At 39.5% G+C, this 13,306-nt stretch overlaps 1 protein-coding gene across 1 annotated transcript; it reads left to right on the forward strand.

Moving 5' to 3' along the window:
- Positions 1 to 1,571: 1,571 nt before the first annotated feature.
- Positions 1,572 to 11,794, forward strand: LOC111751272 (beta-defensin 130B-like). Its single transcript, XM_023550948.2, has 2 exons — positions 1,572 to 1,629; positions 11,411 to 11,794. The coding sequence occupies exons 1-2, from the start codon at positions 1,572 to 1,574 to the stop codon at positions 11,590 to 11,592; spliced, it is 240 nt and encodes a 79-aa protein (XP_023406716.1). The 3' UTR covers positions 11,593 to 11,794.
- Positions 11,795 to 13,306: the final 1,512 nt, after the last annotated feature.

Consider the following 13,306-nt stretch of genomic DNA (forward strand, 5'->3'; position numbering starts at 1 on the left):
ACCAGACTAAGTCCAGAACAGTGAGATGGTGCCTAGCTACCACAACTGACTGCTCTGACAGGAATCACAACAGAGGGTCCTGGACAGAGCTGGAGAAAAATGTAGACCAAAATTTTAACTCAAATAGGAAGATCAGACTTGCTGGCCTGACAGGGAGTGGAGAAACCCTGAGAGTATGGCCCCGGGACACCCTTTCAGCTCTGTAATGATGTCACTGCTGAGGTTCACCCTTCAGCCAAAGATTGAACAGGCCTATGGAACAAAGCAAGACTGAAAGGGCGCACCAGCCCTGGGGCAGGGACTGGAAGGCAGGAGGGAATAGGAAAGCTGGTAATAGGGAACCCATGGCTGAGAGGGGAGAATGTTGACATTTCATTGGATTGTTAAGCAATGTCATAGAACAATTGTGTGTACTGACTGATGAGAAACTAGTTTGTTCCATAAACCTTCATGCAAAGTACAATAAAAAATATATATAAAATATGTGTCAGCTTGGCTCAGCCATGATATCCAGTATTGTGTGATTATCCACCATTTTGTCTTCTGATGTGATTTTTCTATGTGTTATAAATCCTACCTCTATGATGTTAATGAGATGGAATTAGCTGCAGTTATGTTAATATGGCAAGACTCAGTCTACAAGACTGGACTGTGTCTTGAGTCAATCTTTTTTGAGATATAAAAGAGAGAAGCGAGCAGAGAGAAATGATTATGTCGCACCACCAAGAAAGCAGTGCCGGGAGCAGAGGTTGTCCTTTGGACCTGGACCGCTGCACCTGAGAAGCTCCTAGACCAGGGGAAGATTGATGATAAGGACCTTCCCCCAGAACCAACAAAGAAAGAAAGCCTTCCCCTGCAACTGGCACCTGAATTTGGACTTCTAGCCTCCTAGACTGTGAGAGAGTGAATTTCTCTTTGTTAAAGCCATCCACTTGTGCTATTTCTGTTATAGCAACACTGGATAACTAGGACAGTACTCTTCATTCTATCTTGGATCTTCTACTCCTCCTGATCTCACCACTTTTGTTATATGAGACAGTTATGCAGAGGATCAATAAAAAAAAAGAGAAAATGTTTGTTTTCAATGTGAACTAGTGTATCTGCCATATGCTATTAAGAACATTGTACATATGTGATTTGGACCCCTCTTTTAAGGACTGACTTAATGAAAAAAATCAGATTTAAAAAAAATAGGCCTGAGGCAATTCTCTTATCTTTATTGTGAAAAAGAGTCTATTATGGAGGAGTTCACTTGCAGATTAGAGAACTTTTGGTAATGAGGGCTTTATACGCTCACATCACCTTACTTTTTTGTGCCCTCAAAAGAAGATTGGCTAAAAGTACTGACTTCTAAAAAAATACAAAAATTAAATGGTTAGCCATCTGGTTTTCTAAAATTAAGTTAATTTGTCACCAATTTTAGAGACTTCAGGGTTTGGAAATATTCCAATGGAAGTTGTTTTATTTTCTAAGCTTCACCGACCAAGAGAAACCTCAGGACCTCAGAAGTAAATAAAAGCCTTTGTGTTCCATCGTTCCTCATCACACACCTCTTCACTGGGCACTCAGTCATGAGACTTTATTTCCTTCTTTCTGTTCTACTCCTCTTTGAGACTATAATACCAAAAGGTAAGATGGTGAAAGATTGCAGAGACAGAGGTCTTAGGTGGCCAAATAGTCTGTTCAATTATACAGTCACCATCCCAACATGGAAACCAATGCACGGCTTTGGGGATTCATAAATCCGACACAATCATCATCTCCCTTAGAACTGATGAGGCCAAAATTGAGATTCAGGACAAAGAGTTTTGTCTTCAGAAAAATAAGATCCAAGAGCTCCATGATTAGAAAATATGTCCTAATTGACAAGATAAAGGTGGAGAAACTTTGACAAGTGGCTTAAACATTAGTATATAAGGCAAGTAGATAACTCCAAGGGTCTACTCTCCAAAAGGCAGAGCAAAAATGGCAGCCATAGGTCCTGAGTTGGTTAGTGAATGGAGGTGATACAGAGTCTATTGGTGAGGAATACCTGTGAAGGGTTGATTTGTTAGGCAAATAAGACAGAGCTCAACAAGACAAGAATACATCAAGCTATAAAAGAGCAGTAGAAATTTGAGATCGGGGGAATTTTGGAAAAGCAAAATCAGTAGACTAAATCTTCAATGGCAAAAATTTAAGCATTAGGCAGATAATGGAAGAAGCCTCTTAAGAATCTGAGTTGCATGCTTAGTTACCATGATTTAGAAGTTTGAATACTAAAACATAGAATCAAAGGAAAAGGGGACTATAGCAATCTTCAAGCTGCTTCCTCTAGATTCTGGTAAGAGCTGATTCCTGAAGGTATTTTCTGTGGTCAGTGAATATATAAAGTCTGGATAACTAACTGCTCACCTTTCCTCATCTCTGAAATTCTGTTAAATATAATCAAATCTATTTGCCTGTCTGATCTTTGCCTAACCCATGGATATTTTGGGATCTACCTGATACGTAGTTGTCTCCTTCTGCAGGAGTTTAAGTAATTCTTTTTTGGTTTGAAACTTCTATCAGAAGGAGACACAGCTATGGTGAGACACATTTGTAGTGAATCTAGATGTAAAATTATGTGATTGTAGTGACTTAAAAATAGAAGCCACTTTAATGATCTCTTAACTTTACAGATAAGGGAACCAATGTCAACATTAAAAAATATATGATTTTTCCAGGGTCGCACTGGTAGTAGCAACACCAGAGCTAGAATCAAGGATCTTTGTATCTGGGTCAACATTATTTTCAGCAATCCACAGTTGTGGATATACAAATAAAAATGATAATCTTGATCCATGTAAGACTTTTTGCCTCCAAATGCTTTAATTAGATATTGAGGGCCCTAAGGAGTGTTTTAAGTTTCCTTTTATGGAAACTTTTTTATGTCTTGAAAACGTCCTACTTCACTTGAGCCCAAATTCTTCAATGATTGAGTTAGGCATAAGCTTAATGCTCTGGCATTATTATTGGTCTAGATCCTCCTGAACCGTATGCCCTAAAATTAAATAAATAACAATAAATTCTCAGATAGCTGGAAGCACTTGCTGCTCCAAGATACTTAAGTTTGTATGGTTTAATGAGTGAATATCCTTTTTGCTCATGTTTGTCCTCCACCGGCTAGGCTAAATTCATTTCAACATAAATGACTATCTCTGACCAGTGTTACAGCCCATGTTATAAGCCTGCTCTTAAAAGAAAAAGGTAAAGGAGGGTTGGACCTCCTGAAAGTGAGGGTTTGGCCAAAAAAAAAAAAAAAACCACTATATGAGGGTGGGACAAGAGATATGGATATGTTTCAGTCTTAGAGTGGGAAGCAAACTGAGAAAATGGATGATCCAGAGCAAAGGCCAGAAGGAAGTTATGGAACTAAAATATCAGAAGAAACCTAGGTCTGAGATTTAGAAAAATTAATATAATAATGACAAGACCAGGTAATCACAGATACAATAGTACATCTAATGATAAGGAAAATTTAGTCAAAAATAGGCTAAAGTCGATAATTATGTAAGAGAACTAAAAGAAGCAAAAGCATGTACAATGGATGAAAAATATTCTTCAGGGATGCTATCTTCCATACCATTTGCTCTCTCTCTATGCCAAGGCATTATGCTGAACATCATGAGTTAAATTTCACTGTACCCTCTGTTGCCATTAGTCTTTGCTTCTATCTCCATTACTGTAGTACAGCCTGTAGCTGAAAGCTTTTGGATCTTAGAACTTTTTGACTCTGGGAGCAGGTCTAAAATCCATTGCTGTTGATTAGACTCATAGTAATACTAAAGGACAGAGTAGAACTTCCCCATACAGTTTCCAAGGAGTGGCTGGTGAATTCCAACTGCCGACATTGTGGTTAGCAGCCGAACTCTTAACCATACCCCACCAGGGTTTCCCTGGGAGCAGATAGGGTATAAGAATTATTGCGATATGGGAGGGAAAAATCAGTAAGTAGCTACAACCATTCTGGAAAAAAATGGAAAGCAACTGACTAGGGTATAGGGAGTGCAGCAAGGTCCTGCTGGGGGAGCTCATGATGTTTGAGCTTTAGAGAAGAATGCCTAGTATGCACACGCACACACGTGTGTCTGTGTGTATGTCTGTGTATGAGAGAGAGAAACAGAGAAAGAGACTAGGGGGTATCAATGGATACTTAACTGTATTCAATAGTATCAAATATTTATTGAGCACCTAATATTTTACTGACACTGTGCTAGATACCGGGAACCCTGGTGGCATAGTGGTTAAGTGCTATGGCTGCTAGCCAAAGGGTTGGCAGTTCAAATCCACCTGGCGCTCCTTGGAAACTCTATGGGGCAGTTCTACTCTGTCCGATAGTGTCGCTATGAGTCGGAATCGACTCGACGGTACTGAGTTTGTTTTTTTTTGGGGGGGGTGCTAGATACCCAGATACAACAGGAAACAATAGAAACAGTGTCTTCTCTCAATATAGGGGACAGATATTAATCAAATGATTACACAAATTAATATATAATTATAAAGCAACTGACTAGGGTAAAGGGAGTGCAGCAAGATCCTGCTGGGAGAACTCATGATGTTTGAGCTTTAGAGAAGAATGCCTAGTATGCACACGCACACACGTGTGTCTGTGTGTATGTCTGTGTATGAGAGAGAGAAACAGAGAAAGAGACTGGGGGGTATCAATGGATACTTAACTGTATTCAATAGTATCAAATATTTATTGAGCACCTAATATTTTACTGACACTGTGCTAGATACCGGGAACCCTGGTGGCATAGTGGTTAAGTGCTATGGCTGCTAGCCAAAGGGTTGGCAGTTCAAACCCACTTGGCGCTCCTTGGAAACTCTATGGGGCAGTTCTACTCTGTCCGATAGTGTTGCTATGAGTCGGAATCGACTCGACGGTACTGAGTTTGTTTTTTTTTTTGGGGGGGGGGTGCTAGATACCCAGATACAACAGGAAACAATAGAAACAGTGTCTTCTCTCAATATAGGGGACAGATATTAATCAAATGATTACACAAATTAATATATAATTATAAAGCAACCGACTAGGGTACAGGGAGTGCAGCAAGGTCCTGCTGGGAGAGCTCATGATGTTTGAGCTTTAGAGAAGAATGCCTAGTATGCACACTCTGTAATAAATACTGAGAAAAGGAAAGGAGTATTATGAGTGCCTACAAAATAGGTCATGACCTACTCGCAATGTCAGAAAAGACTTCCACAAGGCCTTTAGAGCTGAAAACTGAAAGATAAGTAGTTAATGGATTCCTTGCAAGGAGCCAGGAAGAGGCCAGTGCGATGCGCTGATGCAGAAAAGAACACAGTGTATTTAAGGAACTGGAAGAAGGCCACTATGTGAGAGCACTAGTTTGTACTAAAAGCTTGCCAAACATTTTCACTGGATTATGCCAAAGTAAAAGTTATGTATTAATGTTAAGTTCGTAAGGGGCACTTTAGGAATGAGAAGAGCAAGTCAGTCAGGATTTATAACATGGGAAATTGTAATTATCAATAGTAATTACTGGTATCTAGATCACCAAGGAGATTTTGGTTTATGCACATAAACTAGAGTTATCTATGGGCCCTAGGTAGCCCTCAAACTCTAACAGGTTTCATTGACATATCTTTCCCTTATTTTACAACTGTCACTAGTCTTTCTCCAGAGTGTCTCTTTTCTTGATTCCACCACGGAAAAAGTTTCAAGTTTATAGTTCCTTCTTTTCTGACCTAGAGATAGTCACCTTTTGAAGTAAGCACACCAAGTTTAACCTGAGAAACAACCAGCAACTGTGTGAAAACAGATAAAGGAAATAAACATCATAGGGAATTTGGAAATCAAAAGATTCTAACTTTTTGATCTAGTAATTACTGTAATCTCAAGGTAACTTTTTGATCTGGTCATTACTGTGATCTAAAAGTAACTAAGCTTAATTCAGTTTTATGAGGATTCTCTAAGTCATAATCTTGTTTTGACTTGAAAATGTGCACTACCCAAAATCTCTACTTTCCTTTGTGTTCCTATCTGTAATATGGACATCCATAATCTTTACAATAAATTCCTCTTCTAGGCACCAAAATCCTCACTTCATTAAGGTATGATTGTGAAGTATAAGACAAAAACCAATAGAGGTGTGAGAAAAATGTATTGCTGAAGGCATGAAGGACTCAGAATCCATAGGCAGAAACCTTGAGGATCAGAGCTCCAAAGCAGTAATAGATGTGAGTCTGATAGACCTGGTAGAACTCAAATTCTCCTTCAGCACTACTCCTCAGCTCTGGAGATTTGAGAATTCAATCGTTATCTCCTTGAGGTATTCTTGGTATCATGCTGGGCACATAGTAAGTTCTTGATAAATAATTTTGGCACCCACCAGTGAAATGAGAGACTGTTCACTGTTTGCCAGGTATCTGTTTTTACGATGTAAGATATGTAAGCTTCTGATTTTCTTTGACTGCAGCTTATCCACTCCCTCAACCTAAGGAGTCTTTGCCATAAGTTTCCACCTTCTGTTTCTGGAATAAATTTCGTTAGTTTCTGCTTGCTGAAGATTTCTGCCCTCTCAGAAATGCAGCACTAACAATCTTAATTTTAGGGGCCACAGAGCAGAGCGCTGGTGTGTCCAAATCCTAGCTCTGGAGTTTACTAACTCTATGCAAGCTGCATGACCTCTGTACTCCTCAGTTGCCTCCTCTGTACAACAGGCATAATAACAGGACTGACCTGAGCTAGTCAATGTCAGTGCATAGAATAACATCTGACACAAAATAAGTGCTAAATGAGTGATTGTCACTACTATTAGTTTTTTTCCCCCAGCTAACCAGATGTTTTATCAGGCTAGCTTTGGCAATACTAACGATCCAGAGAGAATGGATGATTTTAAATCATGGCCACAAAAAGCAATTAGTATTATAACTCAGGAATGGCAGGTGGCTGGAAAAAGCCCAAAAACAGGGAAAGGAATGATGACTAACAGCCAGGAGCTGAGAGAGATGGGGCATCAGTGTCAGAACAGGCACTGAGCATGTGTTACGTGGTTCAGTACAAAGAAGACAAAAAGGAGGATCAGGAAAAGAAACTCAAATGACAAAACAGAATGTTAGTATGTAGCCAGGCTGTTGCAAAGAACATCAACTTTGAAGCAAGTTTGAAAAGTGAAAACAAACAGATAACAACAAAAAGAAAGGGTGAGGAACAACAGGTTATTTGCAATTAGAAGCAGAGTTAGTCTACCCATAGATACGACAAGAATCCTGCAGAGGCCTGTTATTCAAGCCCTGACAAGTCCTTCTTCCAGGGCAGGTGAGATCAACTCTCCTTTCATCCTCCCAAAGTACTCATGCCAGAACGGATTAAACAAAGATCTTGTCATTCTAGACAGGATAAAATCCCTTTCCAAGGGCCAAAACTCTTGTGAACAGAAAATATTCAATTAGATCAAAAGGTCAGAATGCCTTACTTTCCCATATTGAGATGTTTTTGAACCTATATCAAATGAGGCTTGGAACACTCTTTGGGTCAAAGAAGAGGAATTTCTTTGTTGGTCAGCTGGGTGATAACTCTTATACCAGATAGTTATTCACTGAGAATTTTGTTAAAGATTTATTTACAAAAGTATCAGGTGAAATTAAAAAAAAAAAAAATGTTTTTACGAAGAAAATCTCTCCAGGGAAACTACTTGATTCAAGTAAGAAAATACTAGTTCACCAACCTACAATCTAATGAATGTTAAATGGTCACTACTAAAATATATGCCATCGTATATCCTTGTATGTCTCTGCAGAAAATCCTTGGTATCCTAGAGAAGACTGAAAAATTCATGTACATATATATATATATCTCCATCCATACATATGTTTTTCTATAGATAATAAAAAAAGTTCTGAGAATATGGGCGTTAAAAGGTTAGAATGCCATAACTATTCAATTGATTCACTAGCCTTCCCTGAGAACTAAAAACAACAGCTTCTTCTCATATTGACTTTGGAGAACAACATAATATTGAAACCCTGGTGGCGTAGTGGTTAAGTGCTATGGCTGCTAACCAAAGGGTCAGCAGTTTGAATCCGCCAGGCGCTCCTTGGAAACTCTATGAGGAAGTTCTACTCTGTCCTGTAGGGTCTCTATGAGTCAGAATCGACTCAATGGCAGTGGGTTTGGTTTGGGTTTTATTACAGGCCACTGGACAACAGCAGAAGACAGCTTGAACTCTGCATTGCCTAGAGAAAAGAGAATTGATAGTCTATCTCTTGGTTGGATAAAATTTCAGGAATAGCCTACTGCCATCCAATTACTACCTGTATTAGTTATCTAGTGCTGCTATAACAGAAATACCATAAATGGATGGCTTTAAAAAACAGAAATTTATTCTCTCACAGTCTAGGATGCTAGAGTCCGAATTCAGGGCGCCAGCTCCAGCGGAAGGCTTTCTCTCTCTGTTGATTTCAGGGGAAGAGCCCTGTCATCAATCTTCCTCTGGCCTAGGAGCTTCTCAGTGCAGGAGCTTCAGATCCAAAAGACTCGCTCCACTCCTGGCTCTTCCTTCTTGGTGGGATGAAGTCCCTCTTTTCGCTGCTCACTTTTCTCTTTTATATGTCAAGACGGATTGACTCAAGATACAGTCTAGTCCTGTAGATTAAGTTCTGCCTCATTAACATCATAGAGGTTAGGATTTACAACACAGAATAATCACTTTAGATCACAAAATGGTGCACGACCATAAAATACTGGGAATCACGGTCTAGCCAAGTTGACATACATTTTTGAGGAACACAATTCAATCCATAATGCTATCCAACACCACTATCACAGAAAATATAAAAGCTAAAAATTCAATGAGTTCTAATGCTGAGAAAGTTATTTACTTTTAGAGATTAGACAAATATTCCATTATATGGCCTTTTATTTTAGTGTAACTCTATTTTTTCCCTAATTTTTTCATGCTGTAATATAATACAAAGTGAGCACCTAAATTGTTTGTTTTGAGGATAGCAAATTTTCATATGCTTTCTTCCTCCCACTATCATGTAATACAACCTTTATAACCAATTTCCTCATTACTGTCAAGTCAATTCCAACTCATACTGACCCTATAGGACAGAGTAGAACTGCCCCGTGGGGTTTCCAAGGAGTGGCTGCTGGATTCAAACTGCCGACCTTTTGGTCAGCAGCCTGAGCTCTTAACCACTGATCCACTAAGGCTCCTATAAATATCATATAAATTCTGGAGTCTACTAGAGAGCCATTTTGCTCTGTTGCTCTGTATGTCTATTCTTATACTAACAGTTCTGAAAATAAATGTTAATATCCAGGAGGAAATGCTGCTTGACTTAAACTAGTGCTCTGAGCATGCCGAAATATCACAGTCATTGGAGATAAGGAGAGAAGGAGATTATAACTGTTTGGCTTCCTCCTCAGAGAATACCTCCATAAATGCCTCATACTTAGCAGGAAACCCAACATTGGTGGGATTAATTGTTCTATGCCCTTTTGATTCAAGCTAATGTCATCTCCCAAGCAAAGAGTGGTACCATTATAAGCCATAAATAATATCAGGAAGTTGAATTTAGCAGTTCAGTGGGCAATAAGACTGCACTGCTGGAAAGAAGTTAACTCTCTTGGCTTAATCTGCAGGCTTGCACATAGTTCTACATAGGATGCATCTAAGGCCATATGCAGAGGCATCCTTGATACCTGACTCTGCCTCTTACTATGATTGGCCCAGTACTAAAACCCTTAACTTTTGTTTATTATGAAACCTAATGATTTCACCAGGTGTTGCACTGACTGCTTGGATGAAATTATCGGGGGAGACAACAACAGCTGGCAACAGGACTGCTTGAAGCCTGTACTGTGTGTAGACAAGGTAGCTGAGCCAGTGCCTTCCACAACTGGCTGGTGAGATTTCAGTCCTCTCCCTGAATGACGACAACTTTTCTTTCAGAATTGTTTTGGCAAAGAGAAGGTGGCACAAGATATTATTCAACTCTCTCATCATGGCATTCTCTTTCGCTGCTCAGACACTGAGTTTAGGGACTGATATCCTGATATCAGGGAGTCCCGATGGCACAGTAGTTAAGTGCTCGGCTGCTAACTGAAAGATCTGCAGTTCCAACCCACCAGTAGCTCTGCTGGAGAAAGATGTGGTAATCTGTTTCTACAAAGATTACAGCCTTGGAAACCCTATGGGGCACTTGTACCCTGTCCTATGCGACAGCTATGGGTCACAATTGACTTGATGGCACTGGACTGGAGCCTGATATCAGAGTGTAACAGCAGGCTGTAACAGGCTGAAGTTCTAACGAGGGTAGAACACAGTCTTACATAGCTTCTCAGTTCCAAAAGATGACACTGGATTCTTTGGTTATGGGTATTCTTCCACAAAAAGGAGAAGCAATAACAATAAAAAAAAATAGCCTAGCTTAAATACAAAAAGAATCAAGATTCAGAGCCACGAAAGTCATCAATCTATTAGTCAAGCTGTAGGAGTTAGGCAGCAAAGAAGCTGGTCAGTGTCATTATATTACAGGATAAAAAATAGTACAGACAAAATGAGATACAGGTGGGTTAACAGGATGTTCAGGAACTAACTTCTGTTGATGGACATAAGCCAAAGTATCTCTCTTGTCATCCACTGTGATCCACAAGGGTAGTAATGCTAGAGAATTGCTACTGAGTCTAAAGGAAGCTACCGTATTGGCAAAAACAGTTATGTACTTCTCAGCAGCCTAATTAAGAAAACACGTATATATATTTCAGGAAAAATACCAATGTCCTACCTTTCAGCTCTGAGAAGAATTCTCTCTGTGAATCTACATATAAGGAGCTCTAAGCAACATAAGAAAAGTATTTCTTGCATGGTCCCGAAACAGGGAAATTAGTTAAGGTAGTATCTGAAGGATTGACAGGCTTTCTATAAAAGAGATGGAGACGAGAACATGTGCCATATGATAAGGATGATGTAAGCACAGGCAGAAAAGTGGAAGAATGGATACAATGGACCTATTTTGCCAAGACAATGGATACTTCGAAAAAGTGCTTCTTAGTGGAGGTAATTTATTGAGTCTTACGGATGGCAGGAAATTTAGCAATTTATGCCTTACCCAATAAAAGCCAAGGACACACTGCCCGAGTCATGGTGACAACAAATAACCCCCTCATTACTTAAAGTATTGCCCCAGGTGAGAACAACCTCCATCAAGGGTTCTAGAAGTCAGCCAACCCCTCCAAAGTGTGGTGGTCCCACATTCTTAACCAAAAAAAAGACACTTTTTCTGCCTAAGTGATCATTTCACTTATCTATCATCTTTTCTATCCCAAAGCATCTTCTGAGAGTTTATTGTTTTCTGTACATTTCCAATAATTGGATAGTACATTAATGATATTGTCAAATCTCTTCCTGTGCAGCAAGGACTGGTGTTGTTCCGGGGCAAAAACAATGTGTTCTTTTGAAAGGGGTGTGCAAAGACAATGGATGCACCTCCACAGATGATACCATCGGTGTGTGTAATCATGAAAAAAAATGCTGTAGGAAATGGTGGATATTCGAACCCTATGCAACGCCAGTTCCCAAAGCAAAATCTCCTTAGATGTGAACAAACTGTAAACTCTTTGAATTCCAGAACCTGTGGATACATTTTTGAAGACTCCTGTGACAGTGGGTTTGGGTTTTGTTTAACCCAGTTAATCTTCACTCTTGACTGGAAATAAATGTCCTAATTCTATATGTACTGATCCTCAGGACATTTCTTCTTGATGCACATGTAGGCTTCTTAAGAACTGCAAGACTAAACAAAATAATAGAGGAACCTCATACCCTAAAAATTTTTGTATAATATTTTATATTTGATTTACCGAGAAGAGATAAAGATAAAAATTTTACATGTACAAAATAATAAGGCTATAAAATAGCAGAAGATAGTGTTTGATTATCTGAAATGGGATAACAATTCTTTTTCACATCCAGTTCTGAAAAAGTTAGAAAATAATAATAATCGTAGAAGTTGGAGGCTAAGTATCACTTTCATTACTAACATGGATATGAATTACAGGATATGGAATAATGTCTGCTAACAAAGTGGTCTTGCTAATACTGCACCTGAGAATTAGGCACGCTATCCACCCAGTCATGCCAACACTGAACTGGGGCAGGTCTCCATTTTCCACCACTCCTCCTGCCCCACTGCCTTGCTCCATGCACTATTCTACTGGAGGAATAGAATAGAATACCTGCTCCCTACAAGTAAATGCACTCCCACGAAGAAAAAAAAGTAGAAATGAGAACTAAGCATGTCCAAGTAATTCTTCCCGTATACACTATCCAATAACTCCGTTTTCTGAAGCTAAGGCAATTAAAGGGCCAGAAAGAGGCCAGCAGTGTTACATGGCATCAGAACTGTAAATATGGCAAGAATTTTCTAGAGTAAGAACAAGTTACTTCGCGAACAAAATATACAAGTTTTTTTTTTCTCTTAACCATAAAGATCATGGTCAATCAATCAGGGGAGGCGGGCTACTCCCCTAAGCAAAGGAGAGATCACATGTCTATTAAAATAATTCCCAGTCCACCTCCATGGAGCTGCTTCTTCAATAATAACCATTGTTCTGTCCAATATGTCCTTAGAACCACTCATGAGCAGCATAGAATTTGGTCTCAGAATAATACATTAATTAAATCTTCTCCAAAACACTTCCCACCTGTAGCTGAAAAGTCACATCTTATTCTTTTTCTCATCTCAGTGTGCCACTACATTGTCCAACATAGTATTTCAGAGATTCTCTAATAATTAAATGACAATAACAGTTGTTGTTAGGTGCCGTCGAGTCGGTTCCAACTCATAGCGACCCTATGCACAACAGAACGAAACACTGCCGAGTCCTGTGCCATCCTTACAATCGTTGTTATGCTTGAGCTCATTTTTGCAGCCACTGTGTCAGTCCAGCTCGTTGAGAGTCTTGCTCTTTTCCGCTGACCCTCTACTTTGCTAAGCACGATGTCTTTCTCCAGGGACTGATTCCTCCTGACAGCATGTCCAAAGTATGTAAGATGCAGTCTCGCCATCCTTGCTTCTAAGGAGCATTCTGGTTGTACTTCCTCCAAGACAGATCTGTTCATTCTTCTGGCAGTCCATGGTATATTCAATAATCTTTGCCAACACCACAATTCAAAGGCATCAACTATCTTCCGTCTTCCTTATTCATTGTTCAGCTTTCCCATGCATATGACGTGCTTGGGTCAGGTGCATCTTAGTCTTCAAGGTAACATCTTTGCTTTTCAACTTTTTAAAGAGGTGCTTTGCAGCA

This window comes from Loxodonta africana, chromosome 19, assembly GCF_030014295.1.
Source record: "Loxodonta africana isolate mLoxAfr1 chromosome 19, mLoxAfr1.hap2, whole genome shotgun sequence".
Classification (NCBI taxonomy): domain Eukaryota; kingdom Metazoa; phylum Chordata; class Mammalia; order Proboscidea; family Elephantidae; genus Loxodonta; species Loxodonta africana.